This window comes from Saccopteryx bilineata, chromosome 10 (genome assembly GCF_036850765.1).
Source record: "Saccopteryx bilineata isolate mSacBil1 chromosome 10, mSacBil1_pri_phased_curated, whole genome shotgun sequence".
Taxonomy (NCBI): Eukaryota; Metazoa; Chordata; class Mammalia; order Chiroptera; family Emballonuridae; genus Saccopteryx; species Saccopteryx bilineata.
In genome coordinates this window covers 81,451,729-81,471,557 of record NC_089499.1, presented here as the reverse complement: position 1 = coordinate 81,471,557, position 19,829 = coordinate 81,451,729, and the positions used below count along the sequence as shown (strand labels likewise).

Below are 19,829 nucleotides of genomic sequence, written 5' to 3'. Positions count from 1 at the left end.
AGAAAGCCCAACTCAAGCTGGCTCACTTAATAAATGGAATTTATTAGCTCACATTATTGGAAACTACAGAAGTAGGAGAGGCTTCAGGGAAAAATGACTTAACAGCTTAAAAAAGCCATCAATGACCCATTTTCTTTCTATTTCTCCCCTTCTGCTTACCTGGATCAGCTTTATCCTCACGGCCACAGCATTTCTAGTGCAGCATCCCAAATACTCTGATTGGGCCAAACTAGCTCAGATTCCCACTTCAAAAAGAATAAATGTGTCTAAATGAATGAATGTGCTAACTGACCTATTAATCAAAGCTCACACCAGTGACAATCTTGTGATCAGTCTTACTAGAAGTACACAGGCTGCCATTAGGCAGGAGGGGAGATGGTTTCAGGAAGAGAAAAATGTGGCAAAATATGCTAGGCATAAAACCAAAAAATGCCACCACACTTTTTTCTTAAGCGTGTAATTAGTAAATATCTTTTAAATTCACTTTATTTTGCAACCGTTACAGTGAAAATAAGTTTAGGCAAGAATTATCATGCTAAACTAGTAAATAAAAGCTTGATGAAAACTAAGATATTTATAATATCAAAGTATGTCCCCATAAATGGTTTATTAATTTTACAGAGAAAAAGAGTAACTTAACCATGAGGAAACCTGGCAGATATCACTTTAAACAAGTGATCAGTTAACGTCACCTAAAATAGAACATATTGCCTGACCAGGCAATGAAACAGTGAATACAGCAATAGCCTGAAATGCTGAGGACCCAGGTTCGAAATCTGGAGGTCACCAGCTTGAGCACGGTCTTATCTGGCTTTGAATGCGGGCTTGCCAGCTTGAGTGTGGGGTCACCAGCTTGAGTGTGGGATCATAAACATGATCCTATGGTCATTAGCATGAGCCCAAAGGTCACTGGCATGAAGCCCAGGGTTGCTGGCTGAAGCAAGGGGTTACTGGCTCAGCTGGAGGCCTCCCCCCAGACACATATGAGAAAGCAATCAATGAACAACTAAGGTGCCGCAATGAAGAATGATGCTTCTCATCTCTCTCCCTTCCTATCTGTCTTTCCCTTTCGCTAAAAAAAAAAAGGAATGAAGCAGACTTACAGAACAAGAATGAGAGAGTAGTTGTGAGACAGAGAAGCTGCCGACAACAGTCACCTCTCAAGTCCTGTATCAACTGCTACAGTTGGGCTCCTTAATATTTCTTCATGTTCTTCTAGCACTTATCTTTTTGCTTGGCATAATTTAAACAGATTTCAATTCCTAACAACCAAATGATCCTTAAAAGAAGTAGCTGTTTGCCTGATCAGGTGGTGGTGCAGTGGATAGAGCACTGGACTGGGATGCAGAAGACCCAGGTTCCAAACCCGAGGTCACCAGCTTGAGCACGGACTCATCTGGCTTGAGCGCAGGCTCACCAGTTTGAGTATGGGATCGTTGCCTTGAGTGTGGGATCACAGACATGACCCCATGGTTGCTGGCTTGAACAAGATGTCACTGGCTCAGCTGAAGCTCCCCCCCGCCTCCCAGTAAAGGCACATATAAGAAAGCAATCAATGAACAACTAAGGTGCCACAACAAAGAACTGATGCTTCTCATCTCTTTCCCCTCCTGCTTGTCTGTTTCCTTGTCTGTCCCTCTCTCTGTCTCTGCCTTTCTTGCTAAAGAAAAAAAGTAGTAGTTGTTTTGTTTTACCTCACTAATCCTGACCCCCCAAATTTAACATATTTATTAGAGGGCAGGGGTGGTGGTAGGGAATAGAAATCTGGATTATGGTAATAGAATTAACTTTCTGCAACTGAGAGTCCAAAGCAGTTGCACAAATAATTTCATTTTTAAAAGTGTCAGAAACCATGATTATAAAATCATACTGCATTTCACCTTTTTCCAACTGAAACACCAAAAGTAGCAAAAATATTTAGAAAAATGCTAAAGGTCTGGAGCTTTGGATTTTAGTCTTTGGCTTTGCCCATAAGCATCTTTGTATCGTGAGAAATGTCACATCCCTTTCTGAGTCTCAGGGCTTTTTTTTTTTTTCATATAAAAATAGGGAAATTAGATAATATTTATAGATTCCCTATAATAATAGAGAATTGAGCTACTAAAACATTTTAAAAGCTTATGGTAACACATTTATTTCTAAAATATAGTGAATTGGTCCATTTATTATAAATCACTGTTTATGGTACATCAATATTACATGATTTTAAATAATGCAATTTTCCAATCAATGGCACTGAACCTTAAAAAAAAAAAAAAAGAAAATGGTACCATATTTCCCCACATATACGATACATCTTTTTAAAAAATATTTGGGGTCTAAATATTTAAAGCCCTGAAAGAGAGGAACTTTCAGCCAAGAATACTATACCCATCAAAGCTATCCTTCAAGTATGAAGGAGATATAAAAACATTCACAAATACAGAAAAGATGAGAGAATTTATCAACAGAAAGCCCCCACTCCAGGAAATACTAAGGGGGGTTTTCCAACCAGATTCAAAGAACAAAAGAAAACAACACCACAAGTAACAGCTCCACCAAGAACACAATAAAACCAAACTTAAACTGTGACAACAAAGGAAAAAAAGGGGGGAGAGGATGGAGATTAACAGTACCAAAGGATGATGAAGTGCAGAAATACTTATAAGATAGGGTACTACAATGAATATGGTAGGTACCCTTTTCATTACTTAATGGTAACCACCCTTAAAAAAACCACCACAAAAACACTTGACTTAAAAAAGGTAGCAACAGAGGAAAGAAGTATGGAACACAAACAAACAAAAACAAATGATAGAAAAACAAAAGAGAAGAATCAAACTAGATACAAAACTAACAGAAAGCAATTTATAAAATGGCAGTAGGGAACCCACAAGTGTCAATAATTACACTAAATGTAAATGGATTAAACTTACCAATAAAAAGACACAGAGTAGCAGAATGGATTAAAAAAGAAAATCCAACTATATGCTGCCTACAAGAAACACATCTAAGCAACAAGGATAAAAACAAATTCAAAGTGAAAGGCTGGAAAACAATACTCCAAGCAAACAACACCCAAAAAAAAGCAGGTGTAGCAATACTCATATCTAATAATGCTGACTACAAGACAGAAAAAGTACTCAGAGACAAAAATGGTCATTTCATAATGATTAAGGGGAAGTTGAATCAAGAAGACATAACAATCCTTAATATATATGCACCAAACCAAGGAGCACCAAAATATATAAGACAGCTACTTATTGACCTTAAAACAAAAACTAACAAAAATACAATCATACTTGGAGACCTCAATACACCGCTGACGGCTCTAGATCGGTCATCCAAACAGAGAATCAATAAAGATATAGTGGCCTTAAACGAAATACTAGAACACCTGGATATGATAGACATCTACAGGACACTTCATCCCAAAGCGACAGAGTATACATTTTTCTCTAGTGTACATGGAACATTCTCAAGAATTGACCATATGTTGGGCCACAAAGACAATATCAGCAAATTTAGAAAAATTGAAATTGTACCAAGCATATTTTCTGATCATAAAGCCTTGAAACTAGAATTCAACTGCAAAAAAGAGGGGGGAAAACCCACAAAAATGTGGAAACTAAACAACATACTTCTAAAAAATGAATGGGTCAAAGAAGAAATAAGTGCAGAAATCAAAAGATATATACAGACAAATGAAAATGAAAATACGACATATCAGAATCTCTGGGATGCAGCAAAAGCAGTAATAAGAGGAAAGTTCATTTCACTTCAGGCCTATATGAACAAACAAGAGAGAGCCGAAGTAAACCACTTAACTTCACACCTTAAGGAACTAGAAAAAGAAGAACAAAGACAACCCAAAACCAGCCGAAGAAAGGAGATAATAAAAATCAGAGCAGAAATAAATGAAATAGAGAACAGAAAAACTATAGAAAAAATCAATAAAACAAGGAGCTGGTTCTTTGAAAAGATCAACAAAATTGACAAACCCTTGGCAAGACTCACCAAGGAAAAAAGACACAGGACTCAAATAAATAAAATCCAAAATGAAAGAGGAGAAATCACCACAGACATCATAGAAATACAAAGAATTATTGTAGAATACTATGAAAAATTATATGCCACCAAATACAACAACCTAGAAGAAATGGATTAATTCCTAGAACAATACAACCTTCCTAGACTGAGTCATGAAGAAGCAGAAAGCCTAAACAGACCAATCAGCAGGGAGGAAATAGAAAAAACTATTAAAAATCTCCCCAAAAATAAAAGTCCAGGCCCAGACGGTTATACTAGTGAATTCTATCAAACATTCAAAGAAGACTTGGTTCCTATTCTACTCAAAGTCTTCCAAAAAATTGAAGAAGAAGCAATACTTCCAAACACATTTTATGAGGCCAACATAACCCTCATACCAAAACCTGGCAAGGATGGCACAAAAAAAGAAAACTACAGACCAATATCTCTAATGAATACAGATGCTAAAATACTAAACAAAATACTGGAAAACCGAATACAACAACATATTAAAAAAATAATACATCATGATCAAGTGGGATTCATCCCAGAATCTCAAGGATGGTTCAACATACGCAAAACGGTTAACGTAATACACCATATCAACAAAACAAAGAACAAAAACCACATGATCTTATCAATAGATGCAGAAAAGGCTTTTGATAAAATACAACACAATTTTATGTTTAAGACTCTCAAAAAAATGGGTATAGAAGGAAAATATCTCAACATGATAAAGGCCATATATGATAAACCATCAGCCAACATCCTATTAAACGGCATAAAACTGAGGACTTTCTACCTTAAATCAGGAACAAGACAGGGTTGTCCACTCTCTCCACTCTTATTCAACGTGGTGCTAGAAGTTCTGGCCAGAGCAATCAGACAAGACAAAGAAATAAAAGGCATCCATATCGGAAAAGAAGAAGTAAAGCTATCACTTTTTGCTGATGATATGATCCTATACATCGAAAACCCGAAGGACTCCACAAAAAGATTATTAGAAACAATAAACCAATACAGTAAGGTCGCAGGATACAAAATTAACATACAAAAGTCCATAGCCTTTCTATATGCCAACAATGAAATATTAGAAAACGAACTCAAAAAAATAATCCCCTTCACGATTGCAACAAAAAAAATAAAATACCTAGGAATAAACATAACAAAGAACATAAAGGACCTATATAATGAAAATTACAAAGCATTGTTAAGGGAAATCGAAAAAGATACAATGAGATGGAAAAATATTCCTTGTTCTTGGATAGGAAGAATAAATATAATCAAAATGGCCATATTACCCAAAGCAATATACAAATTTAATGCAATTCCCATCAAAATCCCTATGAGATTTTTTAAAGAAATGGAACAAAAAATCATCAGATTTATATGGAACTATAAAAAACCCCGAATAGCCAAAACAATCCTAAGGAAAAAGAATGAAGCTGGGGGCATTACAATACCTGACTTTAAACTATATTATAGGGCCACGATAATCAAAACAGCATGGTATTGGCAGAAAAATAGACACTCAGACCAATGGAACAGAATAGAAAGCCCAGAAATAAAACCACATATATATGGTCAAATAATCTTTGATAAAGGGGCCAACAACACACAATGGAGAAAAGAAAGCCTCTTCAACAAATGGTGTTGGGAAAACTGGAAAGCCACATGCAAAAGAATGAAACTCGACTACAGCCTGTCCCCGTGTACTAAAATTAATTCAAAATGGATCAAAGACCTAAATATAAGACCTGAAACAATAAAGTACATAGAAGAAGACATAGGTACTAAAATCATGGACCTGGGTTTTAAAGAACATTTTATGAACTTGACTCCAATGGCAAGAGAAGTGAAGGCAAAGATAAATGAATGGGACTACATCAGAATTAAAAGTTTTTGCTCAGCAAGAGAAACTGATATCAAAATAAACAGACAGCCAACTATATGGGAACTGATATTTTCAAACGACAGCTCAGATAAGGGCCTAATATCCAAAATATACAAAGAACTCATAAAACTCAACAACAAACAAACAAGCAATCCAATAAAAAAATGGGAAGAGGACATGAACAGACACTTCTCCCAGGAAGAGATACAAATGGCCAACAGATATATGAAAAGATGCTCAGCTTCATTAGTTATTAGAGAAATGCAAATCAAAACTACAATGAGATACCACCTCACCCCTGTTAGATTAGCTATTATCAACAAGACGGGTAATAGCAAATGTTGGAGAGGCTGTGGAGAAAAAGGAACCCTCATTCACTGTTGGTGGGACTGTAAAGTAGTACAACCATTATGGAGGAAAGTATGGTGGTTCCTCAAAAAACTGCAAATAGAACTACCTTATGACCCAGCAATCCCTCTACTGGGTATATACCCCAAAACCTCAGAAACATTGATACGTGAAGACACATGTAGCCCCATGTTCATTGCAGCACTGTTCACAGTGGCCAAGACATGGAAACAACCAAAAAGCCCTTCAATAGAAGACTGGATAAAGAAGATGTGGCACATATACACTATGGAATACTACTCAGCCATAAGAAATGATGACATCAGATCATTTACAGCAAAATGGTGGGATCTTGATAACATTATAAGGAGTGAAATAAGCAAATCAGAAAAAAACAAGAACTACATGATTCCATACATTGGTGGAACATAAAAATGAGACTAAGAGACATGGACAAGAGTGTGGTGGTTACCAAGGGTGGGGGGGGAGGGAGGACATGGGAGGGAGGGAGGGAGAGAGTTCGGGGGAGGTGGAGGGGCACAGAGAACTAGATAGAGGGTGACGGAGGACAATCTGACTTTGGGCGAGGGGTTTGCAACATAATTTGATGACAAAATAACCTAGACATGTTTTCTTTGAATATATGTACCCTGATTTATTAATGTCATCCCATTACCATTAATAAAAAATTATTAAAAAAAAAAATATTTGGGGTCTAAAACCTGGGTGCGTCTTATACAGTGGTTATGGCATTTCAAACACCATAGGTCGAACTGAGGACGGGGCAATATATGCAGACAGTGATTCGTCATCAGACACAGATGAGGACAAGCTAATGGATGGGAGTTTTGACAGTGATGAGGAGTTGTACGAATTTTATGATGAAAACTTGAGTTCAATAACTTTATGTAATACATTTCAAATTTTGGGCCCCAAAATTAAGATGCATCTTATACATGGGATCATCTTATACATGGGGAAATATGGTAATACCTATGTCTACGAAACAGAACAGCTATTTCTATTTACTACTAACAAATGCAACCAATCTCAATTATACTGAAAATCTCATATCACTGTCAGAGTTTCAGTTTATTGTAATAGCTTTTAAAGTATGAAATAGATATATCACTAATATGTTGATTTTAATTAAAGTTCTGTGGGAGTTGTAGTATGAGCTGATAATCACTTTTCATCTAAGAGTCTTAGCAATCCTGGCAAACACAGTATGCAATGAGCCTAACATCTGTAGGTGTTTCATAAACCTAACAAATTAGTTACTATTTAGCTAGAAAAGCACTGAAGAAATGTGGCTTAGTCCTTGGTGTTCCTCAGCTTTAGTACAGTCTCGAAAACATTTTCTTGCATATATTCCTTTCCACATAATCATTTTGAGAAATTAAAGTCTTTATTTCTCCTTACTTAAGTTCTATCTTTCCTTGTTCTTTGAAATAAACACCATCCTGCCACTGAAGGTGTGGCTAAAAGAAGTGCACTTTAGACTTGGCAGGGCAAATAAAAAATTAAATTAGGGCTCCAACACTAGTTTTCCAGTAATTATCGGTTGAGAAAAGGAAAGCTAGATACTTTGCTAAAGCTGTTCACCTGCTCTTGACTCATTCTTGTTTCCTATCTTTTTCTAAACAAGGAACCAGTCTGACAATAGATCAAATTTCAGTACAATAAGCATTCTTGAGGACCCACCACGCACATGGAATTCTTCTAAGTGCTGTGGGGATTGCAATGATGAATAAGACATCTTTACCCTCAGAGTAATCATGCACACAAGTATGGGAACACTGAGGAGAATATTACTGGAACTGGAGGACCTGGGGAGGAGTCATAAGGATATGCATTTGAGTTTGACCTTAAAGAATGATTATGGTTTCAAAGGAGGAAAGATGAAATTAGGCTGGATGAAAATTTAAGACAAAGGCCTAAAGGGCTGTAGGGTGCTGAACAGCCAGGGTGTCTATGGCAAGGGGGAGGACTGGAATGCGAGTTTTGGAGGGAGAGGTGTCTGAGATTACATCCAGAAAAGCCTAGGGTGCCAGCGACCATCAACTTTGTGGGGTATATGGATGAAGAAGCTTGAGTAGAGCAAGTCTGATGGTTTTTCCCATGAATCTAGGCTGCCTAAGATTAAAATCTAAAATTTATACTGATTATTTCAAAACTAAAAGCAGGTATTAGAGCTCCTGGCAATAGAGAAATGAAATGTAGTTAAAATTTGCAATGTCATCTTATTTGACTACATATTACTACCCAGTTTTAAAAAGAAGGTTGAACCATATCAACCTTTTGAGGGAGCAATGACATCCTCTGTTCATATTTATATGAACATATAAACGTTTTCATCCCAAAATGCATATCAGATTGAAAAATGGGAGGAGAGACTATTCTGTCTGAAGTAACAGAAGTGACTCAGCACTGTATAAAAACAAGCTCTGGCCAGATAGCTTTGTTGGTTAGAGCATCATCTGGAAGCATGCAGGTTGCCAGTTGGATCCCTAGTCAGGGCATGTACAGGAACAGACTGATGTTCCTCTCTCTCTCTCTCTTTCTCTTTCGCTAAATCAGTTTAAAAAAAAAAAAGACAAAAAAACAGGGATTACATAATTTTAAATATCCTTTCCAACTAGCTCCAAAACTTCTATGAATGGAAATTATAAATGTATTACCAAGTTATCTATTTTAAATCATCCATATCTCCACTTTTACCAGCAAAAGAGGTACACTACACCACAAACTGAAACTGATTTAAAGGAGTCTAACAATGCTAGGAATCAGAAATTGCTGAAAGTAGAAAATGAACATTTACTGGTCATGCACTACGTGCCGTTACTACGTTAGGGCTCTGTAAACAACCCCAAATCCAATTAACTCTGCTGCTGCCTACAGTAACATCTGGGCAATGTCTTTTACAAATGGAGCTTAGAAATACAAAAGTCAATGAAAAGTCTCATCGGGATGCAAATGCTTTGGCCTCTGAAGATCTCCAGGTCTAGTTAGGATGAAGAGATGTTTGTGGAGATAAAAATCATAACAGACTTATGTAAAAGTGCTACTATAAGATATATTTGTGTTTTACTACATGTATTTCATTCCACCAAAGTTATTTCTGTGTGTTCAAATAAAGATTCTAAAATATTTGTCCATCCAGGTAAGAAATTGTACATTTCATGGAAAAAAATTACAAAAATCAGGAAAGCTAAAGATACCAGCCCTCCCCACAAAGAGCCTCTCCTTATATTTATTACTGACCAACTTAATCAAAGCTAAATGACTGCATAAAGTTCCAGGGTATATTTTGATTATTAACCAGGAACTTTTCTTCCATATTTAATAGTTCTATAATACTCCCTTAATGAAAATGTCTTAAATTATTATAAATTATATTATCATGGAAATTTAGGGCCCAAAATATATACGTAATTATAATCTATTTTGTAGATATTTAAAATCATTTTTATTTTGAATAATTAAAATAATTAACTGCCAGAATAAAAATAAAATACAGCGAGAGAAAAGGACAACCAAATCAGAGGAAACATTTCTCCTGACAATGAACAGTCAGCTACATATCAAGGGCATTAGAGGAACACATCTTCCCAATCTGCCGTAGCAAAGAAGGGAGAGCATCTGAAGATCTGACAGCTGTGTCATCTTCAATCATCCCTGTTAGTGCAGGAGAACATGGACAGTGGGAAACACAAAGGCTTGTTTCTTACGCTCTTCATCACTGGAAGTCTACCTGCTTTATCTGTTTTCCCAGGTCCTGATACTTCACAGATGACCATTCCTCTCTATCTGCAGTTCTACAGTTGGCCAGGTCACTTGTAACTCCCTTCATACGAAGACTATGATACCAGTAATTCCTATGGTTGTCTTTTAAGTCATTAGCATTCATACCCAAATGATGGAATTACTTCTCTTCTTGTTTTGATCACTTCCTTCCAGAGAACCTGCCTGAGTCAACAGTCAAGTAGGCTCCCAAGGAAAAGAGCACCTCCGCTCTTCAGGGATGAGTACCATGCAAATTTCACAGGGAAAGGAACAAACTCAACTTTTCTCAAAATGTTTCAGAAGAACAATTTAAAAATTAAATATCCCAGCATTCCTAGCTATAGTCAGGGATGTAAAAAATACAAATTAATATTTACTATACAGTTACTACATACTTGTCATTATCCAATTTAATCCTCGCAATTATTCACTGAGTAGGTATAAATGTCATCCCCATTGTAGAGATGAGGCTATGACTCACAGAGGGTTCAGCAACTCGCCCAGAGTCTTCAAGCTAATACTGGCAGAGAGCCAGTGACTCTCAGGCCTATCATCCAACCCACCACAGGACCCTAACTTGTGCCTCAATAATGCAAATGGCAATCTTTTAACTCCATGGTGCTTAACAGGTATATGTGGCCTGATGATGGCACAGTGAATAAAGCCTCGATCTGGAATGCTGGAACAATGAGGTTGCTGGTTCAAAACTCTGGGCTTGCCTGGTCAAGGCACATATGGGAGTTGAGGCTTCCTGCTCCTCCCCTCCTTCTCTCTCTCTCTCTCTCTCTGTCTTCTCTCTAAAATGAATAAAGTCTTAAGAAAAATTTTTTAAAGCCCCAAGCCTTTTATTATAATTTTACAGAGTAAGAACAGTTCCAAATATTTCCACATGAGCAATTTTTCTTTTGCTAGAGTTTTATTTTAGCTTTCAACATGTGTCAAGGTGATCTAAGAGTATTTTTAAAATAATTTGGAAAAGTAAAAGAAACTGAACTAAGAACAAGGAAGAAAAGATTTCCTAAAGAAAATTTATTTAATAAAGAATATGGCATCTGATTTATATACCTACCACATGTGTTATCTAAACCTTCCACATAAAACCTATTTTAAGGCATGCAAATTTAATATATTATGAAAGTAAGTATGCAAAGCATATTAAAAGTGCTTTTTACTAATGCATGTAAGAAATATACTGATTATGCAAGTACACTTAATTGGATAGAATTAAAATAACAAGATTTAAATACTGATGATTTAGAAAGAAGAAATAACCATTGGAATTAGCCATGAAATGCATTCAAAATGCTAATGAAACTTGCAATGTTGTTCCCACTTTAGTATACAATACTTCTACTTTAAAATGAGCAAGCACTGGTCACTTCACTTAGTCCTAAACACCTAGTTTAGAGATGTATTCACTCAGGGACACATGATTTCATTGGATAATATAATACTTTGTACTTAGATAACATCTTTTTTTTTACAGCAACCACTATTTTCTTCAAAGGAAGGCATCAAAATGACAAAAAGATAAATTTTCCACAGGAAGAGCTCTGTTTGGTTTAATGGACACAATCTCAAAAATCTCTCACCAATGTCATTCTGACCTAAAGATATCAACTTTAGGTATTCTCTCAATTCTGGTAGCTTTAAAGTGGCTGAAGGAGACTGATGACATGATGACAGGTCGTAGCTGTGAGGCCATATTCACTTTACTTGGTTTAAAGCTTCAAAGGAGTCTACTATCTCCAACATCACTGAAGAAGGGACAGTAGGAACAGAATTCAGTAAGGTAGAAGAACCCAAAACTTCTATTAAATTTCTCTTCTGACCTCTCTAATTCACTAGTAACAATACAGAAAAGGGAATATAAGAGTAATTTTCATTAAATTACCTTTACACTAAGGCTTTCTTTTGTAGAAGATGTATTTCAATTTTCTACTTTACAGAAATGAAAAAAAAACAAAAAACTGACATCCACATAAATCTAAACCTCCTAAAATTTCTTAGACTATTAGGGGACAGAGCCAAAGGATGAAACAAAAACTGGAATGAGCATCATAAATCCATTGAATTCTAGGGTAAAATCATTAAACCCTACTCAGATACACTTCAAATTCAAAACACTGCAATAAAGAGATCATAAAGCATCAGTTAAAATTTGTAAGGACTAGGGACCCATTTAGAGGTCTCTCTTTTAAAGACTTTACCTTATCAGATTTCAAATGCAAGTAGTACTGCAAACAGCTATGTGTGATAGATACTCTCTGCCCACAATGAAAGGCTCACATGTGTGTCACCCCTCACTGTTTCTAAAGTCAGGGTATGCTCTCTCATCTTCTCTCCTTCACCAGCCCAGGCTCCAAGTCTCTTTAAGGATGCCCTTCCAAGAAGCCTTGTGAGCTTCCACAGTCCCCGTGTCCAACCAGTGCACTGGGCTCAACATGTGAAACCTTTTGGTAACGATATTCCCTAGGAATCGCAGGCTACAAATCCCAGCCTCTCCTAATGGCACATGATGCCCACCCCTGGCTTTCAGTGTATTCATCCCACATGTTGAAAAAGCACTAGATGAGCTGAGTAAAACTGAGAGACATGTCAATTCACTAGAGGCACTAACTGTACAAAATCTCAGAATTCACCAAGATCAGGACAAAATAAGCATAAAGGAATTAATGCAGATCAACAATATTCATGAAAATGAATTACAATTCCCATCCAAAGTCCCTTAGTATGATTGGCAGCATCAAAGTTAGCAAAATGGATTTTTACTAAAAGATGCAGTGGTTCCTTTCTAAGACCTCTGGTTCATGGGGCTTCTCCCATGCTCCCAGGCTCCGGAACACCCACCAGCCCACATAGAGGAGTTGCTGGCTTCCCCCTTCCATGATGATGCAGTACAGAACGGACCACAAGATGAAAGAATTCTTAAATATCTGTTATTTATTGAATCATTTAACTTCAGGTCAAACAGTGAGACAGAAGTACACTAAAATGAAAACTGAAATTGATACTAAGAAATAAGCAAATCAAAACAGAAGGTTTATTTGTACAAAGCAAGAAAGGGAATTTTCTTTCATGGGTTGACACTGAAAGAGAGAAATATGAGAGAATTCTGTTACTGTATTGCTAGATATATTAAGTCTTAGTACAGTAAACACTCCCTCTGTTCTACATGCAAAATGTAATGTGTTTGCGTAACTGCTGGTCAGGCTACTAAGCTCTGAAAGCACCTTACCCACAGGTGCAAGATTTTGAGTTAACATAATTTTGGGATGTTAAAGAAAAAAAAGCCTAGGTATGAACCAAAGTAAAGAATCAATAAAGGAGTAAAGTTGATTCTTAACTTTCATTTTTTTTTAAGTGTAATATGAGCATTGTCACATCTGAGATGCAAAGTACTGGAAAAAAAAAGGATTTGGGCAAAATTATTCCTTTAACTCTCAGGCATATCTCTCTTAAAAGAGTCAAGACAAACAGGAACATCTCAGAATGAAAGGCCTTTCCTTCCTGGAACTTTAATGGTAACACTGTATTATGTATGGGAGCCCCTAAAACAGATGTAGAAGGCTTAGCACTTTAATCTTGTATCAAAATTCAAATACATAAAATATCCCTACTTCACATGCACCTATGTGTAGTTAGAAAAATAACAATATTTACAAGTATGGCAGTAGGCATGGTGGTGCTCTAGATTTAGATGACACTCACTTCTTGGCCTCTTAACTAAGATAAGTGTAGATTTAGACTTAAGTTTGAATCCTGAATCTAAGAGTTAGTAAGTAGGTCTATAATCTTTGGCAAATTCCTTCACTTTTCTGGACTTCATTGTCCTCAAATGGTAAAACATAAGCAATAATTATGATTACCATACAGCAGCAATTCTCAAACTTTTTGAAGTCAGGGTGCATTTAAAATCCTACAAACAATTGTAGGCGCACTATATACAAATTTCTGAGAAATATGTTATAATAATTAAGTTCAATATTAAGTAAAAAATATGAAGTCCAAATGTGCTTTTATGGTAATTAAAATAAATATGGCAAAATTAAATTTATTCTGACATTAAAAATATTTTTATGTTACATTTCTTGAGTTATGCTTTTTAGAATTCATAAAAAAGAGGGATTAAAAAATAAGAAAATGACAAAAAAGTTATCTTTTTATATAAATAGATACATTCTCAGTAAGATTTAGTAAATTCGGCAGGTCCCAGTGCGAATGTGTTAAGTTTTTTCATTCTTGTGTTTATGAGAAACATGAGCCTGATGTGTCCTAGCGATTTCTTCAATGTTTGGACATATATTTGAAGGCAAACTTTCACTTCTTCATCAATACATTGAAGAATTCTTCTCTTTTTGCTCTTAATTGTGTTGAGTGCAGAAAACCCCACCATACATATCATCTTAACTTTACACCAAACAAAGGATAGAAGAAACTTGCCTCCAGTCTTTCCAGGAACATGGGGGGTAGTGTAAACAATCCAGCATCACCGCTTAACAGCCTTTTGCAACCTAATCAGGCAAGTGGGGTAGGGGGGTGGGCAGACTGTCAGCTTACAGCCAATTCCCTACACCTCTGTCCCCCAAAAATCTAAACTCCAAAACCCTGTTGGTTTTTTGGTCCCCAACAGGCACATCTTTCTCTGGAATACCATAGAGCGCACCTGGAAATCTTCTAGGGTATACCAGCGCGCCCTGACGCACACTTTGAGAACCACTGCCCTACAGGTTTGCTTTAAGGATTAACTGAAATAAAGTAACTCAAAGTGCTTAAAGTGAATCCTGGTATAGAGTAAGTGCTTAATAAATGTTAGCCACTATACTTTACGTTAATTTTCTCATTAAATTCTCACTGACACTTCTGTGAGGTATGTATTATTACCCTCATCCATAGTTAAGGTGAGTTAAACAATTTGCCCAATGTCCCACAGAGGTAAAACAGGATCTGACACTCTGTTTAAGTTCAAGCCTGTGCACTTACTTCTCCCTAATACTTCACATTTCCCATAGGTCTTGCTCTGATATCATCATATCATTTATCAAAGTGTATTTTTTTTTCAAGGTGTATTTAAATTCTTTTTCTTTTTTTGTGGCAGAGACAGAGAGAGTCAGAGAGAGAGACAGATAGGGACAGACAGACAGGAATGGAGAGATGAGAAACATCAATTCTTCGTTGCAGCTCCTTAGCTGTTCATTGATTGCTTTCTCATATGTGCCTTGACGGGGTGGGGGGGGGGGCTACAGTAGACCGAGTGACTCCTTGCTCGAGCCAGCAACCTTGGGCTCAAGCTGGTGAGCTTTGCTCAAACCAGATGAGCCGGCGCTCAAGCTGGCGACCTCGAGGTCTTAAACCTGGGTCCTCTGCATCCCAGTCGGACATTCTATCCACTGCGCCACTGCCTGGTCAGGCTAAATTGTCTTTCAACTGATCTTTCACCATCAGAGTAAACTATATGAGGACAGAAACTGGGTCCTGTATATTCATTTCAGTCCGTTAGTCCTCTCCAGCCCACTCATTCAGATTCAGAGCTTCTGTGAGAGGCATTGTTGGGAGCTGAGATATCATGCCGGGTAAACAGCCAGGGTCCTAGTCTTCATGGAACTTAGTCTACTCAAAAAGACAGATAATCAAGTAAAAATATAACTATAAATTTGTATAGTTGCAATAAAGGAGAGGAGCTAGGGGTTAGAAAAGAGCGTAAGAGATGGAACTTATTTAGTTAAGGAAAAATCAAAAAAGATCTCTCTAAAGGAGGGACACAAGCTGTGATGAGAAGCTGAGTAGAAGTTGGCAAAGAAATGGGGACCTACCCTGGCCAGTTGGCTCAGTGGTAGAGTGTCGGCCCGGTGTGTGAAAGTCCTGAGTTCGATACCCGGCTAGGGCACACAGGAGAAGCGCCTATCTGCTTCTCTACCCTTCCCCCTCTCCATCCTCTCTATCTCTCTCTTCCCCTCCCACAGCCAAGGCTCCATTGGAGCAAAGTTGGCCTGGGTGCTGACAGCTCCATGACCTCTGCCTCAGGTGCTAGAATGGCTCTGACTGCAAAGGAGCGATGCCCCAGATGGGCAGAGCATCGCCCCCTGGTGGGCATGCCAGTGGATCCTGGTTGGGTGCATGTGGGACTCTCTCTGACTGCCTCCATGCTTCTAAGTATGGAAAAATACAAAAATATTAAAAAAAGAAAAGATGAAATGGGGATCTAGACTACTTGTGCACAGGACTTTAAGAAGAGACCTCAGCTGTTGTGCAAGGAAAGGAAAGCCAGCATGCTGAGAGGAGCCAGCGTGGCTGAACATGGTGAGTGCAGGGCAGAGTGGACTGAGATGACAAGGGAGGTGAATGACTAAAGCACATGGAAGTATCAAGGATTTGGGAGTTTATTTTTGGTACAATGGAAATTAGTTATTTTTTATTTATTTTTTGTTGACTGATTTTCCTAGAGGGAGAAGAAAGAAAGAGAAATATCATTTGTGTTCCACTTGTTCATGCATTCACAGGTTGAGTCTTGTATGTGCCCTGACCAGGGATTGAACCTGCAACCTTGGCATGCTGGGATGATGCACTAACCAAATGAGCACCTGGCCAAGGTTACAATTGTATTTTCAAAAGATTACTGTAGCTGTAATGTGGAGACCAGACTGGAATAGGACAAGAGGAGAATCTGGGAAATCCACAGAGATTCTCTAAGAGTAGATCAAGGGAAACATGATGGTGGTTTGGGACTAGCAGGGTAGCAGTAAGGATGGGGAGAAGTATACAGATTCAAGGTCCACTGACTCCCTCATGTCTAACACACTGCCTGACAATAACAGGAACGCAATCATTTATTGACTTACTGATTCTTCAAGCATGGCTGTTGCTGATTCTAGGGCATCCACTAACCCCAGACACACGACCTCACCCTGGGCAGTACAATCACCAGGGCACATGAGAGACACAGGAAGATATTGGAGAAATTGTTATTAAATCCATAAACCAGCTGGCAGGACTCCAGTTATGAAAACCTCTTGAGGTATTAATGTATCTTTGTAAAACAAAATGCCTCTCCAACTCTGACAATGAAAAATTTTAGAAGCCAGACACCTTTCTGCTCTGTGACTTTCCAAGCTTGTGAGAGAAATGTATTATTTAAAATAGCCTGGAGGTATGCTGCTGGAAATACAGTAGAACACTAAGGGTGCTGAATAAAAGCCCTTTCATTTAAGAGAAAAAATAAGCTGTAGTTAGACAAACTAGACCTATTATTCTACTTTCTTCTTTGTAAAAACATGGTCTCTGTCATTACTTCGTAAAACAAAATAAATTTGATTATTAGCCACAAATTCAAATGGAGAGTTAATATATTTTCTTATAATCTGGTAAATTCACAATGTCAGGACAAAGAATGTCCTCCCAATGTTACTTAATAATTTTGACCTTGTGTCTATCAGATATTTATATTGCTAAAACTATAAAACTAAAACCATCTTGGGAAATCCAAATGTGCATGTGAACATGAAAACAAGAGAATCTATGAGTAGTCAACTGCATTCAAAAACTAATCATTAATCCCATCATCTCTGAAACCAGTTTCCCATCCTTAAACAGACAAACAGCATTAATACTAGGGTAACAAAGAAGTCAGAGTTACTTATGACAGCTGCTTTCTTGCTATGACTAAGTTCAATTTAAGATACCTATTAATTCCTTAGTACTTAAAGCTTTAATTATTATTAAATTAGTTAAAAAAGTATAGTGCTTAGGCTATGGTGATGAGCTCAAGTGTTTGGGGACACAAATAAAGCTTAATTTGTTATGGAAAAAAACCTTTTGTATCCACAAAAGATTCAGCCAAGGGTCTTCCACAGCTTTTATCAAAAAGTCACCCACCAGTGCCCCAATCACTGCTTCTTATGAATCTCAAAGTATAAGTGTTAGAGAGCAGGAAAATAGAAGGGACTGAACTGGATTTCTACTCAAGGAGCTTAACAAGCTTAAAAAATTTAATTTGCCTTCTTCCATTTGTTAGAGAACCATTTTCCCTACATTAAAAATAAAGCTTGACTTGGTACTCTTTGCATACTTAGAATGAATTTAGAGTCACCAAAATTCTCTCTGCAGAACCAGAAGATACATAAGAGCCTCAAAAAATGTTTTGTTCCTATTACTGTAAGAACCATTTTAAAGATTCTGGTAACCACTGCAGACGATAATACGAAATCTTAAACATTCACTGAAGTTTAAAGTTGAACAAAACAAAAGCACAAATTGCTCTGTGTATCCTTTATCACTCTAGAAAGCAAGATCGTAAATTCTTAGCAAAAATATTTTATTAACATCTGTAAAAATTGTTAATATTCTAATTCACATAAACAAAGAGTAATAAATGTATAACCTCAAATTTATTTTATTGCCATTTTATTAAGGAACAATCTGCTTTCTCTTCATTTGTACCAGTGTAACTAGTACAAAATTACCTTCATTAATAGGAAAAGTCATTTATTCCAGCAGGGAAAGTAAAAGCTTAAGCTTGGACCTTGGACAGCTACTAATGACAAAAAAAATTTAGAAAATAGCATAACCTAAATGTAACCTTGTAATGAAAGTATACAAATTTAAAGAGTATAGCAAAAGTAGGTTTACAGTTGTGAGTACTTAAAACAGAGTTTAGCTTGTATTATTATTTATTATTGTATTATTTTCCATACGAACTGTAAACCTACTTTTGCCCTACCCTGTGTTAATTAAAACTTAATATTCAATTCTATATGAGTGTACAAATCAAATGTTTTCATTCTTAGAACTTTCTCAGATAACAAATAGCACAACTGAGTAAAAGTTGTATATTCTCATTTCTGCTAAATCTGTGCATAGAAAGGTCACTTAAAATATAGTATAAGTTGTCTATAAGTAAACAGAAAGGACCAATATTTCTAAACTCCACAACATTAAAAAGATGTATTTCAATTATTTTTAAACCAAACATAGTTCTGAAGAGCAGACAGTACAAAACATAATTACATTACCCCTCATTGGAACCAAAATCTCAAACTTTTGGATTATTTCTTTAAGTTACAGGCTATTTATTGCCAAATTCATGATCCTTTGATATTTTCTTAAACAGATGAAATTTGCTTCCTTCCCCTACATAAATTCCAGACTGTAGTGATATCAAAGAAATCTGATTAAATTAGTTTAATTACTTTATGTCAACTTGATATGTCACTGCTCCTTAATGCAAAAACTACTACTTGTAGCCCTGGCTGGTTGGCTCAGCAGTAGAGCATCAGCCCAGCGTGTGAAAGTCCCAGGTTCGATTCCCAGTCAGGGCACACAGGAGAAGCGCCCGTCTGCTTCTCCACCCCTCCCCCTCTCCTTCCTCTCTGTCTCTCTCTTCCCCTTCCGCAGCCAAGAATCCACTGGAGCAAAGTTGGCCCGGGTGCTGAGGATGGCTCCATGGCCTCTGCCTCAAGTGTTAGAATGGCTCTGATTGCAGCAGAGCAACGCCCAGAGGGGCCGAGCACTGCCCCCTGGTGAGCATGCCAGGTGGATCCCAGTTGGGCGCATGTAGGAGTCTGTCTGCCTGCCTCCCCGTCCCTTGCTTCTCACTTTGGAAAAATACAAAAAAATAAAAATAAACCGCCACTTATAATTAATGACTATTCCTATTGCTTTAATTGACCAAATGTCTAAATATAAAAAACACTGAAAGAAGCTCTGTGTATCTTACAGCAATTCAGTGGAGAAGTCTCGTCCCAGGGGTATATAAATCTGAAGTACAAGAAACCTCTGGATCAGTCCAACTAGAATG

General features: G+C 37.1%; 1 protein-coding gene across 11 annotated transcripts in view; it reads right to left on the bottom strand.

The window, feature by feature from the left end:
• The window catches only part of CFAP20DC (CFAP20 domain containing), a 361,344-nt gene that overhangs the window by 326,796 nt on the left and 14,719 nt on the right, over positions 1-19,829 (bottom strand). For 9 of the 11 annotated variants that reach the window (XM_066245006.1, XM_066245013.1, XM_066245011.1 and 6 more), the window contains one exon: positions 19,749-19,821. The exons of the other annotated variants lie outside the window; for them this stretch is intronic. In XM_066245006.1, coding sequence (XP_066101103.1) covers positions 19,749-19,821 — 73 coding nt within the window. The remainder of the gene's footprint in view (positions 1-19,748; positions 19,822-19,829) is intronic. 11 annotated transcript variants of the gene reach the window in all.